This window comes from Crinia signifera, chromosome 4, assembly GCF_055691185.1.
Source record: "Crinia signifera chromosome 4, ASM5569118v1, whole genome shotgun sequence".
Taxonomy (NCBI): Eukaryota; Metazoa; Chordata; class Amphibia; order Anura; family Myobatrachidae; genus Crinia; species Crinia signifera.
This window is the reverse complement of record NC_139220.1, coordinates 283,562,484-283,582,466: the sequence shown is the minus strand read 5'-3', so window position 1 is coordinate 283,582,466 and position 19,983 is coordinate 283,562,484. Positions and strand designations below refer to the sequence as shown.

The window sequence follows — 19,983 nt, the reverse complement described above, 5'->3', positions numbered from 1 at the left end:
ATCCAATTTTCCTATTTAATTTATTCACTGCTCTCTTAGCCGCAGGGCATTGCATTGCATCGCACCTCCAGCATATATAGGGTGTACGATTCCATTCCCTATACAATTCTATCATTGTATGACATACAATAAGGTTTTATGCTGGGTACACACCAGGACGACTAGGGCCCGATCCGCACAATTGGATGTAGATTGTGTGCTGATTGGGCCCTTTTCTGACCTGGTGTGGACCGATACCGATCCGATGCGTCAATTGGATGTAGATTGTGTGCTGATTGGGCCCTTTTCTGACCTGGTGTGGACCGATACCGATCCGATGCGCGGTCCCGCGGGTCGGTCGGTCGTTATTGAGATCCTACCTGCTGCAGGTAGGATCTCAATAGCCGGGTGCGGGTCGCCATCGGATCGGACCCGCTCACGGTGCACATCATGAGCGGGTCGTGCCCCCCCGCGTCATCGTGAGCGGGTCGGACGAGACACTGACGACCCGCTCACGATGTGCATCGTGAGCGGGTCGTCCTGGTGTGTACCCCGCATTAGGCAACCCCCACTATCCAAGCCACCCCGAAGCGTGGCGAGCGCAGCGAGCGGCGCCGAAAAGCGTCCTCCGACCTATTCATACCCCTACTATCCACGTTGGCATAGAGTTGATTCTATATAGTGTGGCGAGCGCAGCGAGCCACCGAGCCCGAAGCGTGGCGAGCAGACGCAGATTACTTTACATGTATTCCGTGTCCCCACGCGCTCACCACACTATTTAAAATCAACTCCACGCCGACTTGGATAGTAGGGATATGAAACGGTCGGAGGACGCGTTCCGCTGCCGCTCGCCACGGTTCGAAGGGCATGGATAGTGGAGGGGGGGTGCCTAAAACCTCATTGTATGTCATTACTGTATACCTAATGTCATTGTACACCCTATACAATATAACCACTGAATACATTACATAGGAAAATCGGATCGCATCGGACGTCCCTTACAATGGCCCATGCGATGCGATGCGATTTCCCTACACAGAATAGCCCACTAAGCAAATAGCTTAGTGGGCGCCATGATAATACATATGTACCGCCAATTTAGACAGTTGTGGATCACACAGAATATATACTATAGGCTGCTCCCAGTGGAAAATTACCCAATTGTAACAAGTGGTAATAGATCAGTGTATATAGTTGCCAGTTATCAAATATTAATATGGATATATGTGACAATGTCCCTGTGACGGTGCTGTGCGATGGCGTACCTGACTCTGGAGTTGATGGCTTCAGGAATCTTCACGGCTTCTTCTTCGAGAACCTGTGGCAGGGGGTGGCACAACCCACGGAGAACCCACAAAAGGAATACTACTACTGTTAGCTGCGACAGTGATTTATTTACTAACACACGGACTGGCTGCTGCAATATTTCAATAGGTTGCAAGTGACATAATACAGTAGATACTCAATAAACAGGTAGTCACAGTAAAGCATAAGATAACACAATTATCACTTCAATATTCTATCCTGTCATCAACTTTAACAGTTACAACTGACTCTATGAAAAGACTATAAAACTGTGGCTCTGTGGCTAATCTAAACGCTTCTACAACATTACTGGTAACTCAATATACGTGGTCACGGTTAACCAGTCACTGTTTCTGAACAATGGTCCCTCGTCGACAGGTCTTCAAACATATAAGGGTATGTCCATGGCTATTTTTCAGCAGGCTTCAGCAGGAACTGAGTTCACTCTTTCTGACAAAATCCTTCTTAGATGGACAAAACCATGTGCACTGCAGGTGAGGCAGATGTATCGTGCAGAGAGAATTAGATTTGGGTGGGGTTTTACTTCAAAGTGAGATCTATATTGCAGTGTAAAAATAAAGCAGTCAGTATTTACCCTGCACAGAAACAAAATGACTCACCCAAATCGAATTCTCTCTGCACATTTTAAATCTGCCCCCCCCTGCAGTGCACATGGTTTTGTCCATCTAAGAAGGATTTTGTCAGAAAGAGTGAACTAGAATAAGGGCCTCAGTTCCTGCTGGAGCCTGCTGAAAAATAGCCCTGAGTATGTCCCTATGATAGTGTGCACTCTTATTTATGATTCACAGGGAAGGGTGAATTACAAAAACAGTCCTCACTGAGGGACAAGCAGATTCCCGGCTCAGGGGTAACCTCCTGTTTGTAACTGTAAAAAAGGCTGCATGGGTAGCCTCAATATAGAGCTGTCCTGCAGGCCCGGCGACAGGGGGGGTCAAAGGGTACAGCTGTGACGGGCCCGAGTATCAGAGGGGCCCCAAGTTCAACCCCCGCTTGGCCGCCGGGCCACTCATCCTCTGACTGTTAGCGTGGCCGTGGTGCCGCTGAGACAATTGAGCCTGCAGTACATGGGGGCTGCCTGGGGACATTCGCTGGGACACGCAGCTCTTGGCTGCCGCGCAAACAGCCTGTGGACGGTCCGCCGGGACACGCAGCTTCCGGCCGCCAGCGCTTACACACACTGACATGAGCCAGTGCTGTCAGTGGATCTAAGCAGCGGCCGGAAGCTGCGTGTCCCGGCGGACCGTCCACAGGCTGTTTGCGCGGCAGCCAAGAGTTGCGTGTCCCGGCGAATGTCCCCCGACCATTGTGGGTGCTCGTTATAAACATCAGCATCTAAGGTGAGAAATCTTTATATGTGGGGTGCACTTTGGGTCTCTACTGCTGCTTCTCGGGGCCGTGTCTAGTGTTAGCTCAGGTCTGGATAGCAGTCTCTTGTCAATGCTTTGATTTATCATACTGCACTTGAATTGGTCTCTAAGGACGTATGGCTTCAAACTGGCAGTAAATATCTGAATTTGGTCACACACGTGTGTCTGTGTGTGTGTGTACACATTATATATATATATATATATATATATATATATATACACATACATACATACACTCCACAAAGGCCGCACATGGATAAGAAAGAAGGAAATCATGCATTTGAAGTTCAAATGTTTTCGATGTATTTTACCACATCGTCATCAGGATAATACACGGGTGAAAATCACATACCTTTATCATACCAGCACCAGTGAGAACACCGCCCCCGCATCATCCGTACAGAGTGGATGCGCCCGCTGATGACGTCATCCTACCCTGTCGGTTACTATGGAAACGCGTGTAACACCAAGCACCTTAACTCACGCCACTTGAAAGGTGATGCAACCCTGGTTAGCATCATCATCGTGCGGTGGTTGCCATGGTGCGTAACATCAATTGTCTAATGGGCAATAAGGTGTGTGGTATAATATGTAGTAGGCATCACAATTTGTGGCATAATGTGTATTAGTTGTCAATTCAGAAGTGAGACTATCTGCGCTGGGGGCAGCAATTATATGGGACTCCTTGCCACCAATATGCCCACCATTCCTCCCTGCTCCACACAACTACTAGTGCTTGAGGGGGTGGGGGCCCCCAGAAATATCAGTGTATGGGGCCCCAAGATTTCTGTTGCCGGCCCTGCTGTCCTGGACAGGGTGAATCTAGCAGGCACTTCTCTGCCCTGCTTCTATATCCTTTTACTGGGGTTAGGCAGACCTTGTCCTGTCTGTATGGCTCAGTAGGGTGCTAGCCTTTGTAGTGGGAGTCTATAAGGTCTCTATTTCCTGATATCCCCTTAACAAGGGTGCAGATGCTGTCACAGGGGGACTGAATCAGTACCTTGGGTGTTGCTGGCTATACTGCTGCATGCTGTCTAGCCCCTCTGCTGGGTGCTGCAGTGTGCTCCCTCTCTCTTCCTTCTCCTCACACTTGGGACAGCAGCCTTCTTCAGCTTTCTTTCACACATGCCTCAGTGCTTCCTCCTCCTGCAGCACACTCCTGTAATCACACTGCTGCACTTGTTCCCTCTGTCTTTAGGCAGCACACTCCTTTTCTCTCTGACACTGGGGTTGCTGCAGCTCTACTTCACAGGGCTTTCTCCTCTCTTCCTGTCATGCTGCCTGGCTGACCTCTCACCTCTCCTTCCTGCATCCAGGGCAGGCTTCTCTCTGCAGGACATAGATCAGAGCAGCCAGCAGGGATCCTAGTGCTGGCCAGGTTAGTTTAACCCTTTGCAGCCCTGATCACAGGGAACGGGTTTTACTGGGTAGCTCTTGCTACCATTCCTAGGTCCTTTAAGGGGCACAGGGGCACCTGGAGTGGGGTGCCACATACACCATGCTGGAAATTTGCCTGTCTGCAGGCAACCAAATAGGGACATTAACTCCTGCACAAAGTCCTTTCAATGTCCACGACAAACATTTTAAACCGTCAAATAAAACAGGTACAATTATACATTCAATAACAAGTACGCATTACTACCTTTCTGCTTTCACCTGGCTATCTAAAGTGGGCTCCCTGGGTCAACCATCCCTCCGCCACAGGACTCCCATCCCTCTGCGGTCCAGGTGCTTCACTGTTGTCCATGGATGGTGCCCTCTCTCACGGTGTGCGTTCGGCTCTAAGAACATCTCGCCTCTCGGTCTTGCTTCTTAGATCTCAGTATCGCCTGCTGGATCCTGAAGGCGAATTCCTCTCCTGATATGGTTGTATATTCGCTGTTCATTACAGGCTTTCCATTGATGGAACAGGTCTCGGCCTTCTCATCTCTCTTCGGCATTTCTATCTCGTCCTTGGGTTCAGGTGGTGGCATAGCTGGTTCTGCTCGTTCTTCTTCTGATGGCTCCACTGTCTGTGTCGCAGCCATGTGGACCACAATCTCAGGGCTTCTCTGCAGGTCGATCACCCTGGCATTTGTCGACCTTAGGTTTGCCACCCGGTAGTCGGCATTATCCATCCTGGGTACATACTCCTGCGTCGGCTTAGGGGGAAGTTGAGGCCTGGTCACTTCTTGCCAGTTCTGGTGGACTGCCTCACTCCGCACAAACGGTTTCTCGCTTTCTCTCAGCGGTTCACGTTGCCTCGTGACATCAGGTTCTGGTGGGTGGGGTATCTGTTCCGGTTGAGGAGGGTTGGCGTTAAATCGGTCACTCTTACCATTTACTTCCCTCGCTTGCTCTCCATTCCTGTTGTGCTGGTAGCCTTGCTGATGGTACTGTGGAGGCTCTTTATGGTGCAGGTAGCGCCAATGTTGCTCTGGAGTGTGTCTGTTGCTGTGCACCTGGATTCCATTCGGACCGGTCACGTTGGCGGCCTTGGTGATTCTCCTCCAGTTCGCCAGTTCAAACTCTATGGCTTCGTCATTTCTCAGGCTCCGGAAGTTGTTTTCGGGGTTGGCATGCTGAATGGCGGTGTAATGCACATACACGCTTCACCAGGTATCTGTGCGTTGTATGAAGCCATACCCGAGTGGTACGTTGAACCACAGGACATGACCTGACATTCTTCTTGGGCCGGTTCGCGGTCTATCCCTCGACTGTATCACACCGGATGCTCTCGTCGTGTTCTGAAACACTGCCGGTGGACCTCCTCTTACGTGTCTTCTCGCGGTCTGTGGGCATACATTGACTTGGTAGGAGGGTAGTCGTTCTGACCTCCATGTGGGATCCCACTGTTGTCTGCGCCTTCTGCCACATTTGCGTCGCCATCTTCTATGTTCATCTTCCTTCTGTTCTATTCTCTGGTTAGCTAGGGTTTTCCTCATCTCCGCGATCATCTTGATGATTCCATCCAGTGCGACAGACATTTCACTGATGGACTTGTCATATGCGGTGGGGTTGCCTTTATGCACTTCCATGTTCGATCCTGTTCGGTATGACGCCAAGTGTGACAATGCCCCTGTTACGGTGTGGTGCGAAGGCGTACCTGACTCTGGAGTTGATGGCTTCAGGAATCTTCACGGCTTCTTCTTCGAGAACCTGTGGCAGGGGGTGGCACAACCCATGGAGAACCCACAAAAGGAATACTACTACTGTTAGCTGCGACAGTGATTTATTTACTAACACACGGACTGGCTGCTGCAATATTTCAATAGGCTGCAAGTGACATAATACATACTCAATAAACAGGTAGTCACAGTAAAGCATAAGATAACACAATTATCACTTCAATATTCTATCCTGTTATCAACTTTAACAGTTACAGCTGACGCTATGAAAAGACTATAAGACTCTCTGGCTAACATACATGCACATTAATGGTAACTCAATATACGTGGTAACGGTTAACCAGTCACTGTCTCTGAACAATAATCACTCGTCGACAGGTCCTCAAACATATAAGCAGGTCCCCGGCTCAGGGGTAACCTCCTGTTTGTAACTGTAAAACAGGCTGCATGGGTAGCCTCAATATAGAGCTGCCCTGGGCAGGATGAATCTAGCAGGCACTTTTCTGCCCTGCTTCTATATCCTTTTACGGGGGTTAGGCAGACCTTGTCCTGTCTGTAGGGCTCAGTAAGATACTAGCTTTTGTAGTGGGAGTCTATGAGGTGTCTCTATTTCCTGATATCCCCTTACAAGGGTGCAGAGGCGGTCACAGGGGGACTGAATCAGTACCTTGGGTGTTGCTGGCTATACTGCTGCATGCTGTCTGGCCCCTCTGCTGGGTGCTGCAGTGTGCTCCCTCTCTCTCTCTTCCTTCTCCTCACACTAAGTTGGGACAGCAGCCTTCTTCAGCTTTCTTTCAAACATGCCTCAGTGCTTTCTCCTCCTGCAGCACACTCCTGTTATCACACTGCTGCACTTGTTCCCTCTGTCTTTAGGCAGCACACTCCTTTTCTCTCTGACACTGGGGTCGCTGCAGCTCTCCTTCACAGGGCTTTCTTCTCTCTTCCTGTCATGCTGCCTGGCTCACCTCTCACCTCTCCTTCCTGCATCCAGGGCAGGCTTCTCTCTGCAGGACATAGATCAGAGCAGCCAGCGGGGTCCTAGTGCTGGCCAGGTTAGTTTAACCCCTTGCAGCCCTGATCACAGGGAAGGGGTTTTGCTGGGCAGCTCTTGCTACCATTCCTAGTTCCATTAAGGGGCACAGGGGCACCTGGAGTGGGGTGCCACATATAGATATACACAATTAGAGAGCGCCACACAATTGGAACTACCAATATTTTATTATATTATTATAAAATGTATATTTCACTACCCCCATCTAGCACTTAAATTGTACCAGCTAACCTTTTCCTTGGACTACCGGGTTGGACCCTCCGGTGCTGCTAAAGCTTTTATACCGCCTGCTTAGTGGTCGGACTTGCATACAGCCCCACTCTTAATCGGCGCAGGCGCTGAAAAAGTGCAGTGCGTATTACGTATCTACATCTTCATTCACCTGTGGACGGCTCGCTCCCCATACCATCCAGCAGCGGTCTCTCCGCCAACGAGGCGACGGTTTGACCGGGGGCAGCTAGAGCCATCCACCTTTATCCACACTGCACTTCCACTGACAGAGGACGGCTCGCTCCTGGCTTAATCACTCAAAGTGCCCCAATAAGGAACGTCAACTTCAGGCCAGGGAGCTAGAGCCCCATAATCACAGTTTACTTTCATTGCGTGTGGATCCCAAACGGAGGTCTGTTGAATACATTGCTATTTTCACGAAGGCAACCCGTTAAGGTAGTAACCAAGGTCTTCAACAATTAAGTATAAGCTTCTATCTCATCAATTGACTATATATATATCTTTCTACATTGGATGAGTAAATTATTATTTTTCATTAACTTGCAATAATCATTTACTTCTGGCAAACTCCTCAAACATATATGGGATGCTTCTACCCCAATGAATTACCACTAAGAGACATTTGCCCTAAGCTTGTGTTACTTGGAAGCTGGATTCATTGAATGCTAGTAGGAGATACCTAACGAGGTTCTTAATTGTGCATTTATTAATTAAATGTTGATTGTATGATGTCTTTGACTGTAAAGTATTTTATTGTGTGTAATTTTTTAAGAGTGAAATATACATTTTATAATAATATAATAAAATACTGGTAGTTCCAATTGTGTGGCGCTCTCTAATTGTTTATATCTATATCCATATTAATATTTGATAATTGGCAACTATATACACTATTACTGTTACCACTTGTCTTCAGGTACAACCTGACCTGTAGATGGTCACCAATATTTATACAAGTTGCAATCACCTCATGCTAAGACACTCGAAAAAGTTGTGACGTTATTAGTGGCAGACAGTGCTGCCAGTTAGGACGTCAGAATGTAAATGTTTGTTTACATTCTGATGTCCTAACTGGCAGCACTGTCTGCCACTAATGACGTCACCACTTTTCCGAGTGTCACAGCACGAGGTGATTGCAACTTGTATAAATATTGGTGACCATCTACAGGTCAGGTTGTACCTGAAGATGATTAAACATCGAAACGTTGTATCACTACCTGGCTGTGAGGCGTATTATTTGATACCTCTAGCTACTGAAGGTCCGAGAGTGCTGCCCTGCACACCAAACATATATATATATATATATCCAACACAAAATCTCTAAAATTGCGCTATTATATTCAAAATCTATATCGGTCGCTGTTGACACTCAATCCCCTACTAGCTGGGACTGTAAACACCTTCAATATATCAAACAATAGTGTCTTCAGCGCCCTTTTCTTGTAATGTTCATATAATTTACACAGTAAAACAATAATAAAATCAATAATAAAATCAAAAACACTTTAGAAGTAGTTCTTTTGAAGAAAATTTTATTTTGAAACCGTGATCAGTATCCAACGCGTTTCTTCTCGATAAGAAGCTTCATCAGGGGTTTGTGATCTTTTATTTAGAATACAACATTTAATGCCCTTCAGAGTCAGTTCAAATTTGATTGTGGACAGATAGAAATATCCGTGAAGACCCAATAAATTTTTGACCAAAAAATAGAACCTTATTTATAAAAGAATATAAAATGAAGTTATAATTTTCTTTAGAAGAACATCTATAGAAATGCGGTGGAATTTCTCCTAGGATTTAATTGGAAGCATATTCAATGGTAAATGCAACCATACTAGATCCACAGGTTAATTAGATCCACAGATTAATTTTCATAAACCGTAGGCTTCTGGGGTTAATCACCATAAATTTTTGGAATAAATCCCTCAGGTGTGGGGATGTGTGCTCTACTAGGGATCTTGCTGCTTGGATCCCTAGGAGAGCACACTCCTAGTACAATAATCCTGAGAATGCAGCCTATTGACTTACTAGGGAACAGTGACACTGTTGTTAAGCGATGTTCTTTGGTAGGATAAGAAATGGTTTCATCCTCTGTATGTGGACCATCAGTTTACTTCCAAAAGCCCTAGAGCTTACTTATACATATTTGTAGGTAATGCTGATGTTCATGCAACTTGCCATTTATTGTATCCTGCACATGCTCCAAGGTACTCTAGTGATGTCACTCGCAATCAGAAATAAAAATATAGTGCTACGGATTGTTTGAGGGAGAGGGTCCCCAAACTGGTGTCTTGCCTAGGGCCCCATGAGGTCGAAATCTGGCTCTAGGTGGGATGCACTAAAGCAAAAATGCGGTAAAACCCCCATTATCTTTGTTTTTACCGCATTTTGGTATGCAGGAAAACCTGCGCGCCGGGTTTCCCATAAAAGCCTATGGGCTTCATACCGCATCCCCGCCACCCTGCACAGACTCCCGCCGCTCCCCCCTCACCTGTGTCCAGGCAGCCTCCTGCTGTGCTGCCCAGACCAGTGACCTCCTCCTCCCTAGCACCTTCCGGGTGCAGGGAGGAGGAGGCAGAGCCCTGTAGCAGCACCCGGAGACAGCAAGAGGGGGGAGAGCCGGTGGGGACCTGCTCATCCCCTGCTGGCTGCATCCCAAAGTGCAGCTTCTATCTCAAGAGCTGCCCTTTGCGATACTAATCGCATATGTTAGAGCATATGTGATTAGTATCATTGCAGTAGCCGGCGGTAAGAGGCAGCGGATGTTAGTGCATTTCGCCCTCTGTTCTTACAGATCACTGTTTTTACTTAGGTCAGAATCAGAAGTACTGAAGCAGAGAACTCATTCTGTTACTACACACTTTGTAGAACCGGGTGTATTCATATGCATATCTATAATTGGTGCAAGGTGTGGTGCACATGGGTTCCTGGGTCCAGGGGGCCCACACCTCAGAGCTATATTATTATACTTACTGCTCCAGAGTCTCATGGCGGAGGATAATGCTGAAAACATAAATCACTGGGAAAATGGCCACCAAAGTGATTTTCCCAGTAATTTGCTCATGCGCAATAGACATTTCACTGGGAACAAGGCGCAAACGCTATGTTCCCAGAGATCTGCGTATGCACAGGAGACTAAAGTGTCTACCCGCTACCAGAGAGGGGGCCCCACACTGACCAAAACTCACCCCTCTCATCTCTTACAAACACCCCTGGGAGTTATAATGTAAGTATTCATCTCATAGAGGTGAAGAGGTGATCATATATATATATATATATAATGCGAATGTTCAAATATTCTCTGTAAAGTGCTGCGGAATATGTATGCACTTTATAAGAAACTTATAATAAATGAATAAATATGGATAGCAGACAGGTGGTTTTTAAGCACAAACAAAAACTGAATAAAATCTTATTGACTTTTTTGACTGGGTGACTAAAGTAATAGATCAAGGTGCAGCTGTAGATGTAGCTTATCTAGACTTTAGTAAGGCTTTTGACACTGTCCCACATCACAGACTGTTAAACAAACTTGAAGAATGGATTCTAAGATAGTTGAATGGATAAGATCGTGGTTGCAGGACAGAAAACAGAGAGTTGCAGTACAGTCAAAGAAGGGAAAGGTTACAAGTGGGGTACCCCTGGGATCTGTACTTGTACCGGTGCTTTTTTTTATCTTTATTGGTGATATTGCAAATGGAATTGAGGGTAAAATGTGCCTTTTTGCAGATGACACAAAGGTATGCAACAGGGAAGACACACCAGGTATGGAAAACAAATGATTGATGATCTAGGTAGATTAGAGGAATGGTCAAGAGCATTGCAACTACAATTTAATGCCAAAAAAATGCAAAATCATGCACTTGTGTTGCAAAAATCCAAAGACTAAATATAGTATAAATGGCAATATAATGGAAACTACTGAGGAAGAGAGGGATCTAGGTGTCACTATTTCAGGGGACTTAAAGGCAGATAGGCAATGTAACAAAGCAATGAAGAAGGCAAGTCAGATGCTTGGTTGCATAGGGAGAGGTATCAGCAGTAGAAAGAAAGAAGTAATAATGCCACTGTATAGGTCATTGGTACGACCTCACCAAGAGTATTGTGTTCAGTTCTGGAGGCCATATCTCCAGAAGGATATAAATACATTAGAGACTGTACAAAGAAGAGCAACTAAAATGGTGCATGGCCTACATCACAAAACGTACCAGGAAAGACTAAAAGATCTTAATATGTATACTTTAGAGCAGAGAAGGGAAAGGGGGGACATGATAGAAACTTTAAAATATATCAAGGGTTTTTACAAGGTACAGGTGGGAGACATTCTTCACAGGAAGAGGAGCAGCAGAACACGGGGACATGCACTTACACTAGAGGGAGGAAGATTCAGGGGAAATTTGAGGAAGAATTACTTCACAGAAAGAGTAGTAGATAAGTGGAATAGCCTCCCATCAGATGTGGCAGAGGCAAATACAGTAGTACAATTTAAACATGCTTGGGATAGGCATATTGATATGCCTATCCCAAAACATAAGGATCAAATACGGTTTGAGGTAACATGTTTAAAAAAGGGGCAGACTAGATGGGCCAAGTGGTTCTTATCTGCTGTCAAATTCTATGTTTCTATGAATATATAGTACAGCTCACCAACACCTGCTCAGGGTGTGGAAAACAAAGTCACTAAATGTCCAATCTGGGACTGCTGCTCCTTTGCACGTATATCCCAAAATTCCAAGGGAATGGAAAGAAGTCTGTTTAAAATAGAAGTAAAGGGCGCCTCATAGTGCAGATAAAAAACATTTATTTGGCACACACAAGGATGATCCACGTACACAACATAAAATGCTCGTACCAAAATATAGAGCACTTTGGGCTGGGTACCACAATTTTAAAACACAATACCGGGCAATCTCCTCCACGAGTCCAGGTGCAGCGGTGGGAGTTTGCGATCTCAGCCGGTGCCCCAGACTTGTGGAGGAGATTGCCTGGTATTGTGTTTTAAACCTTGTTGTAGTACCCAGCCCACAGTGCTCTATATTTTGGTACGAGGCGCCCTTTGCTTCTTCTATTTTAAATAAATATATATATATATATACATACACACAGTACATTGCATATGTGGTATTGAATTGTGCATAAAACAATTTCTTAACTCTAACTTCTTCTCTCTTTCTCAGGATCATTTTACCAGGGGATGGTTGACCCCTGGATATGACCTTTACTCCCTCTTTTTTCTTTTTGGCTCCTTGCTTACCAGGCCCCCTTCTCTATCCATACTGGGGGGCACAATGGGGAGTGTGGGCAGCCTCCTCTCTGGGCATGGCTTCAGCAGCAAGCATGGAAGAGGATCTCAGCACCGTAGCCGAAAACCACCGCACCTCAAGAAGCTGAGTCGTTGCTCAGATGGGATTCTCCGATTCGGCTTCTCCCAGGAATCAGGACACAACATGGGAGGGGGATCTAAGATGGGCCGTAGCGAAGACTTCTTCTACATCAAAGTAAGCCAGAAATCACATGAGCGACCAAGGCAGGAGTACCATGGAGGAGTGACCAACCCTGAGCCAGAAAGTCAACCCGTCCAGGAGTATGCTGTTCCACCAAACAAGCCCTGCAACAAACCCAGCTTGATTCACTTTCCCAACCGGCTAGAGCTGGTAAGATTAAGTTATTGCGACTGTTTTAACTGTTGTATCTGCAAGTAAATGCACAGGACAGAAATATCAAACTATAGAATATGCAATTGCATCATCTGACCCCATGAGCTGCCTGGGAGCCGGGGCGGTGTCTGAGGTCAGATAGGCCTCCAGCTCAGGTCCGATGCGCACGGGGCCGCGCATCGGACCCGAGGGAGTTGTCAAACAAATCTGATTTGGGCCAGTTTCTTGGTGAAATCATCCCCAAAATCAGACTAGTGTAAGGGAACTTTCAGTAGAGATATTGGTAATAATCAGCATATAATTTCCAGGCATGTCCAAACTGTGGTCCTCCAGCTGTTGTGAAACTACACATCCCAGCATGCCTTGCCATAGTTTTAGCATTCCCTGATAGCAAAACTGTAGCAATGCATGATGGGAACTGTAGTTTCAGCTGGAGGGCCATAATTTTGACATGCCTGATTTATTCAAATCTTGAAAGAGTGGTAAAGTATATATATAAAGAGATTTATTTTAGGGAATGCAGAGGAGAATACCCCGAAGTTGTTGAATATGATTATCACGCTGTGGTGTTGCGCTGGTACAGAATGGCACATTAAGGACAGGCACTGTCCTGTTAATCGAATAAACCCTTTTGATTTTTTGGGGGGGTTCTCTAGAACAGGTATAAATCTACTAAAGGACCACCTCCCAACATTTGCAATGAGCAGTAGCTAACATAAAATTGGCACGGTATATAATCTGTATGTTTTATTCACATAGATGAGATTATCCGGGGCCTATAACTCTAGTTAAAGTGACTGTGGCTGGTCAGTAATGTTTCTGTTAAGGTGTCCATATGCTGTAATATTATATAGTTATTGCAAAGTGTGGTATGAAAATTACCTGTATGCACAAAGGAACCCAGACAAAGGGCCAGATGTATCAAGCTTCAAAAAGTGATAAAATGTAGAGTGATAAACAGCCAGCCAATCATCTCCTACCTGCCATGTTACAGGCTGGGTTTGAAAAATGTCAGGTAGGAGCTGATTGGCTGGTTGTTTATCACTCTCCACTTTATCACTTTGTGAAGCTTGATACATCTGGCCCTACAGTAGTTAGTTTTTTAAGAGATGATTTCTGTCAGAATTATTTTTTATTTTTGTTTTATTTATTTTTCGGGCCCATTATTTGTATCAGTTTTGTCCAACACCAATATATTTGGCTAGTTTTTGCATTCTTCTATAATGATTTGATCAAAAGAAGTAGGGTCATATGGTAATGATTGAATTGCACTTACAACCCCTCAGTGACAATGGGACAGATGTATTAAGCCTGGAGAAGACAAAAAAAATCAAAGGTGATAACACACAAGTCAATCATCTCCTAACTGTCATTTGTTCAAACCTAGACTGTAACTTGACAGTTAGGTGCTTATTGGCTGGTGTGCTATAACCTTATATTTTATCTCTTCTCCTGGCTTAATACATCTTCCCCAATGAGACTAATCCCCAGGTGCTTGTAGAAGACATGAACATATAAAGATGTGTCATTTTTACCTTCCCCCATTCAGGAAATGAATGCTTTGCGCCCAACCCCCCTGAAGCCTGGAATGCGCAGAAACTCGGCGGTCACGTGTTACCCAGCTGCGGAAAGCGGTCCACAACTCTCTCTTTACTACCGGCCAGACCGTGCACGGGAGGCAGAGAGCAGGGCAGGCCACTGCATCGGTGGCATGTCGGAATCTGGAAGAAACTCCATGTCCAGCCTTCCCACTCATCCCAGCAAGTTGGGCACTGCATGCCAACTGGATGCTTTATTAATGCCAACAGGGCGTTTTGGAGGCAGTGCCCATAACATCACCCAGAGTTCCAGAAGCAACATGCTGAGTCTTAGGGCTATGTCCTTGTCAGATGGTGGCAATGCTAATAAAATAATAAGTGTCCCCACTAAGCCAGGCCTACGGTCTCCTCCGTCTTGTGAAGACTTGGCAAGAGCAGAGCCGATGGAAAGCACAGATGAAGGTCACAGAGGTATATCCAGGTCCAGGCAGAGTTCACAAAGAGGACAGAGGGGCCAGCACATGCTACAGATTCAGGTGGCACAGGAGAGGGAATCCATGGAGAGCAAGGTACGAGGGTATGAAAAGGAGAAGAAGATTGCCATTAGCCCATCACTTGAAGAGACACAGTGGGAGGTGAGAATATAGGGGGTGTTGGAACCCAGAGCACTAAGGAAAGAAAGGAATACATTGCAATGCAAAAGTGAAGATACAATGGGTAAAGTATAAAGAGGCAGCATCGTTTTTGGGTGGGGAGTCCATATAAAAGAAATTTAGGCAATAATTAAGAACACACATTTTACATTCTACACACTCCTGTGGCCATGCTCCCTCAGTACCAAAGACCATGCAATGTCTCAGCAGCTCTGTGCTTGGATGGTCGCTCTACACACTTCCAGGTGCACACATAGGGACAGATGACGTACTAAGACTTGGAGAGATATAAAGTGGAGGCAGATGAAGTACCAGCCAACCAGCACCTGGCATTTTCAAACACAGCCTATAAAATGGCAGATAGGAGCTGATTGGTTGGGATTTCTATCAACATAATCTCTCTTCAAGTCTTAGTACATCTCTCCCCTATACTTTACTTTTTCTATGCTTTTAAGCAAATAGGTAGTGTACCTGTGTGTGTAGAAAATGTTTAAGGAATGTACAGTGAAATATGTAAATGTTCCATGAGAGTTGAAAATACCACTACTTTAGAGTTACTCCTTCCTTTTTTATTAGCTCTGAGTTCTGAATTAACTTAATTATTACAGTTAGTGGATAGTGTCATTCATACACGTCTATTTCCTGGAATATTAGGAGGACTGAGAACAGACTTTCAGGTCCCGCCCACTTATTTGATGTACATTTAATTGTGTCATTGTGGCCTGGTCCCGCTGTACAGAACCATAAATGGTGCGATCATGGAAACACAATTCCACACCTCTACCTAGATACCCTCGCTAGGATTCTCCCTGGGTGTAATTTATATAATGCACACATATTCAGTCATTCGTATCAGGGGCCCATATTCCCTAACACATAAACACAAAGGTTCATTAATATTAGAATGTAATAAAAAATATCTGTATATTTTTGGATTTCCAGAACAAACATACTGGGGAGAACATAAAAATGTCTCACAAATTTGGCCATGGTGGGTCTGGAACCCAAGTGTAGTGAAGCAGTAAGCTGACCACTGAGCGACCATTTTCTCTCCAAGTTACTACTTCAAGTAACTGAGTCCTTTGTCCGTAATCAGCGCCCTTAAAAATTAGAATAACAGAAGAGGAGGCCTAATTTTATATTCTTTACCGTTTCCTGTAGGTATGCCAGAAATCAGGTGAGATTGCATCTCTACGACAGCAGTTACGGGAAACCCAGGAGGAGTCTTCCCTTCGTGCCAGTGAGATTCTCAGTTTGAAAGCCCAACTGCGAGAGACTAAAGGCCGAGCCGAGGCCCAAGAGCAGAGGGCTAGAGAAGCAGAGGAAAGACTACGTGTAGCAGAGTCGGAGAGGGGAGACCGGGAAGACACTGTACTATCAGAGGCTGAACTGGAAACCCTCCGCACGGAGCTCGAGGCAGAACGCCAGAACAATGAGCAGATGACAGATGTGTTCCAGAGGGAGAGGAAAACATGGCGAGACGAGAAGGAGAAGGTCATCCGTTACCAGCGCCAGCTGCAGCAAAACTACCTTCATATGTGTCAGCGATGTCAATCCCTTGAGCAGAGGCTGCGAGCATTGAGTGGAGAAGACCTGGACGACGGACCCATCATGACTCTGCCTGATATGGAGCTCTCCTTCCAGGATATATTAGCTACTGAGATTTGACTGGGGTAGGAAAGGGAGTATGAAGGGGCAAATATGAGTCTGGGTGAATGTCTTGTTGTACGTAAGGCAGAATGAATGGAGCATGGAACTATATTATTAGAGGGTAATGGTGAATCGAAGAAACAGTATGGAGGTCAAGAGGAAGATGTATCTAACCTTCGAAAGAGATCAAACGGACGCGCTGTCCGTAGCAACCAACCAGCTTCTGTCATTCATCCAGCAGAGTCTATAAAATGATAGTTAAACGCCAATTGGTTACTCCAATTTATCTCTCTCGAAGGTTTGATACATCTCCCCCATGTAAGATTATACAGTATGGGCCACAGAGCAGAGTCTGCAAGAGAGTGCATTGTGTGTACCATGTGTGTCTGCTGTGTGCTTTGTACAAAGTGGTTGTATATTGCCATGTGAGTACACACACAGTATATTGTGTGTGTGTGTGTGTGTGTGTGTGTGTGTGTACAAAGAGCCCTTCTTAACACACCCTATGTGGTTCTCTTTGTTCCCTGATCATTTTGTGCATATCACACCACAACACCACAACTGATCCATGTGTTGTGGAACTTGTGCCGAACACAGTCTGTGTGTTGTTTGGTGCATTAGTAGGAGTAACGATATCCTAGTGAAATTTCAGGGTAGGTGATCAACAGGGTCCAACAGAACAGACCTCTACGGGACTTTGGTAGAAGAAGGAAGAGTCAGATCAGAGAAGAGCCACCTATGGAAGAAAGTGGTGCTAATGGAATAATACTGTGCTGGTTTTTCACAGAGGTTGGGACTGGTGAGCAATTTGGATCTGGTGAAAGGCGGCGCTAAGGGAACATTGCTCTTCTGATGTCAGATCCTGGTGGGCGGAGTTAGCAGGTAGCACTTTATAGTTGGTTAGACAAGCTGACAATGGCATTGGGCATCAGGGCGGACATGCAGAACGTGTCTCATAGCTACAGGGGATGCACTGTGAGGGACTTCAGTGACTATTGTGATATTTACGCCTTTGTGAATGTGGGGTGGTGGAAATGTTACGCCAAACCCTCTTCTTAATATTTTGGGTCGGGAAGCCATAACTCTTTGTGTCTGGTGCAGCCTGGAAGCTGCTAACTGGGTAACACAATTTGAGATTTGATGTTTATATTATTTAAATAAAGAAATCTCCCAGATTATGTCCCAGTGTATTATATACACATATAGAGCTATTATGTATTTTCAATTATATCATGCAAAATGTTATTTTAGACAGATACACCTGCTATGAATTTGGATTGTCATTGCTATGTAGAACAGTGAGTACCTTCTCCTGTCTTAATAAATGTCAATTAAAGGACCATTGTACCTAGTATAAGTATAAGTTGGGTTTGTATAAAATGTCAGGGTTGTACCTGTATGAGGTGTGGAAGTGGAAGAATCCTGACACATCATGCGCCTGCTCTGCCTGGCCTCCCATTGGTTGCTATACGATACGATACACTTTATTGTTATTACCATGTATAACATAGCAACAAAATACAGTTTTAACATCAGCCAGATACAATATAATATACAGCAATTTATAAAACTTATCTCCCACCCACTATACGTTAATAATACCTGCTATATTAGATACAAGAATTCTATACCACAACTGCTCTTGGGAAAAAGCTATTTTTTAGTCTGCTTGTTTTAGGATCTAAAACTGTATGCTTGTTAATGCTCTACTGACTACAGGAGTGAGTGCGGAGTGCCACCAATCAAGCTCTCCCTCCAGCAATCAGAGCACTCCCTCCTGCAATCAGACCACTCCCACAGCAATCAGAACACTCCCACCAGCAATCAGACCACCCCCACCAGCAATCAGACCACTCCCACCAACAATCAGACCACTCCCACAGCAATCAGACCACTCCCACCAGCAATCAGACCACCCCACACCAACAATCAGACCACTCCCATCAGCAATCAGACCACTCCCTCCCTGCAGCAATCAGAGCACTGCCTCCAGCAATCAGACCACTCCCTCCAGCATTCCCAAACTTTCTTGAATCACCGCACCCTCGAGTATCAGCATATTTTCATGGCACTACTAGGATAAAAGTTTATTGATAAATTTGGAAAAAATATAAAATCAAGTACATTTCTGTCATTGTTAGGGGCATAACTAGATGTGTATATGTCCTAAAGCAAAAGTTTGTAAGGACCCCTATATACCAAATAATGGTGATAAATGTACATATGTAACTTACACAGGGAAGATTGAGCTCCTTCAGCATACTGTAGGACCCCAGGCACCTATGGCAGGTACACCAGTTTTGTCAGTTATGTGGTGGTGACAGTTGTGCTTCTGATTGACAGACGCGAGCACTGGCTTTGCCTAAAGCCCCGTTCATGCGGGGAGATTTCAGCATGTATCGCCGGGGATATGGTCGCTGAGTGACCAGTCCTGAAGTGATTGCTGGAGCAGCAGCTTCCCCCGGCAGAGTGTCTCATTTTCATCAGTGAGTATCGCTGATGAAAATGGGACACTAGGCGATACGCTTGCGGAGTGATATATCGCTACTGTAATCGGACCCCACCCCCTACCCGCTACATCTCTCCCTGTCCAAATCATCTGCCCTACTGTAATCAGTTCCCACCCCCTACCTGCTACATCTCTCCCTGTCCAAATCATCTGCTCTACTGTAATCAGTCCCCACCCCCTACCTGCTACATCTCTCCCTATCCAAATCATCTGCCCTACTGTAATCAGTCCCCACCACCCACCTGATACATCTCTCCCTATCCAAATCATCTGCCCTACTGTAATCAGTCCCCACCCCCCACCCGCTACATCTCTCCCTATCCAAATCATCTTCCCTACTGTAATCAGTCCCCACCACCACCTGCTACCTCTCTCCCTGTCCAAATCATCTGCCCTACTGTAATCAGTCCCCACCCCTACCTGCTACATCTCTCCCTATCCAAATCATCTGCCCTACTGTAATCAGTCCCCACCCCCTACATCTCTCCCTATCCAAATCATCTGCCCTACTGTAATCAGTCCCCACCCCCTACATCTCTCCCTATCCAAATCATCTGCCCTACTGTAATCAGTCCCCACCCCCTACCTGCTACATCTCTCCCTGTCCAAATCATCTGCCCTACTGTAATCAGTCCCCACCCCCTACCTGCTACATCTCTCCCTGTCCAAATCATCTGACCTACTGTAATCAGACCCCACCTCTTACCTGCTACATCTCTCCCTATCCAAATCATCCGCCCTACTGTAATCAGTCCCCACCCCCTACCTGCTACATCTCTCCCGATCCAAATCATCTGTCCTACTGTAATCAGTCCCCACCCCCTACCTGCTACATCTCTCCCTGTCCAAATCATCTGACATACTGTAATCAGACCCCACCTCTTACCTGCTACATCTCTCCCTAGCCAAATCATC

The 19,983-nt window shown here is 45.7% G+C and overlaps 1 protein-coding gene across 4 annotated transcripts in view; it reads left to right on the top strand.

Annotated features, from left to right (window-relative positions):
• The window catches only part of LZTS1 (leucine zipper tumor suppressor 1), a 39,139-nt gene extending 21,223 nt beyond the window's left edge, over nucleotides 1-17,916 (top strand). For 3 of the 4 annotated variants that reach the window (XM_083184802.1, XM_083184803.1, XM_083184800.1), the window contains exons 2-4: nucleotides 12,239-12,715; nucleotides 14,268-14,891; nucleotides 16,071-17,916. In XM_083184802.1, the coding sequence (XP_083040928.1) occupies nucleotides 12,350-12,715; nucleotides 14,268-14,891; nucleotides 16,071-16,577 (1,497 nt within the window). In that variant the 5' untranslated portion in view covers nucleotides 12,239-12,349 and the 3' untranslated portion in view covers nucleotides 16,578-17,916. The remainder of the gene's footprint in view (nucleotides 1-12,238; nucleotides 12,716-14,267; nucleotides 14,892-16,070) is intronic. The other variant, XM_083184801.1, reaches the window with a different exon arrangement.
• Nucleotides 17,917-19,983: the final 2,067 nt, after the last annotated feature.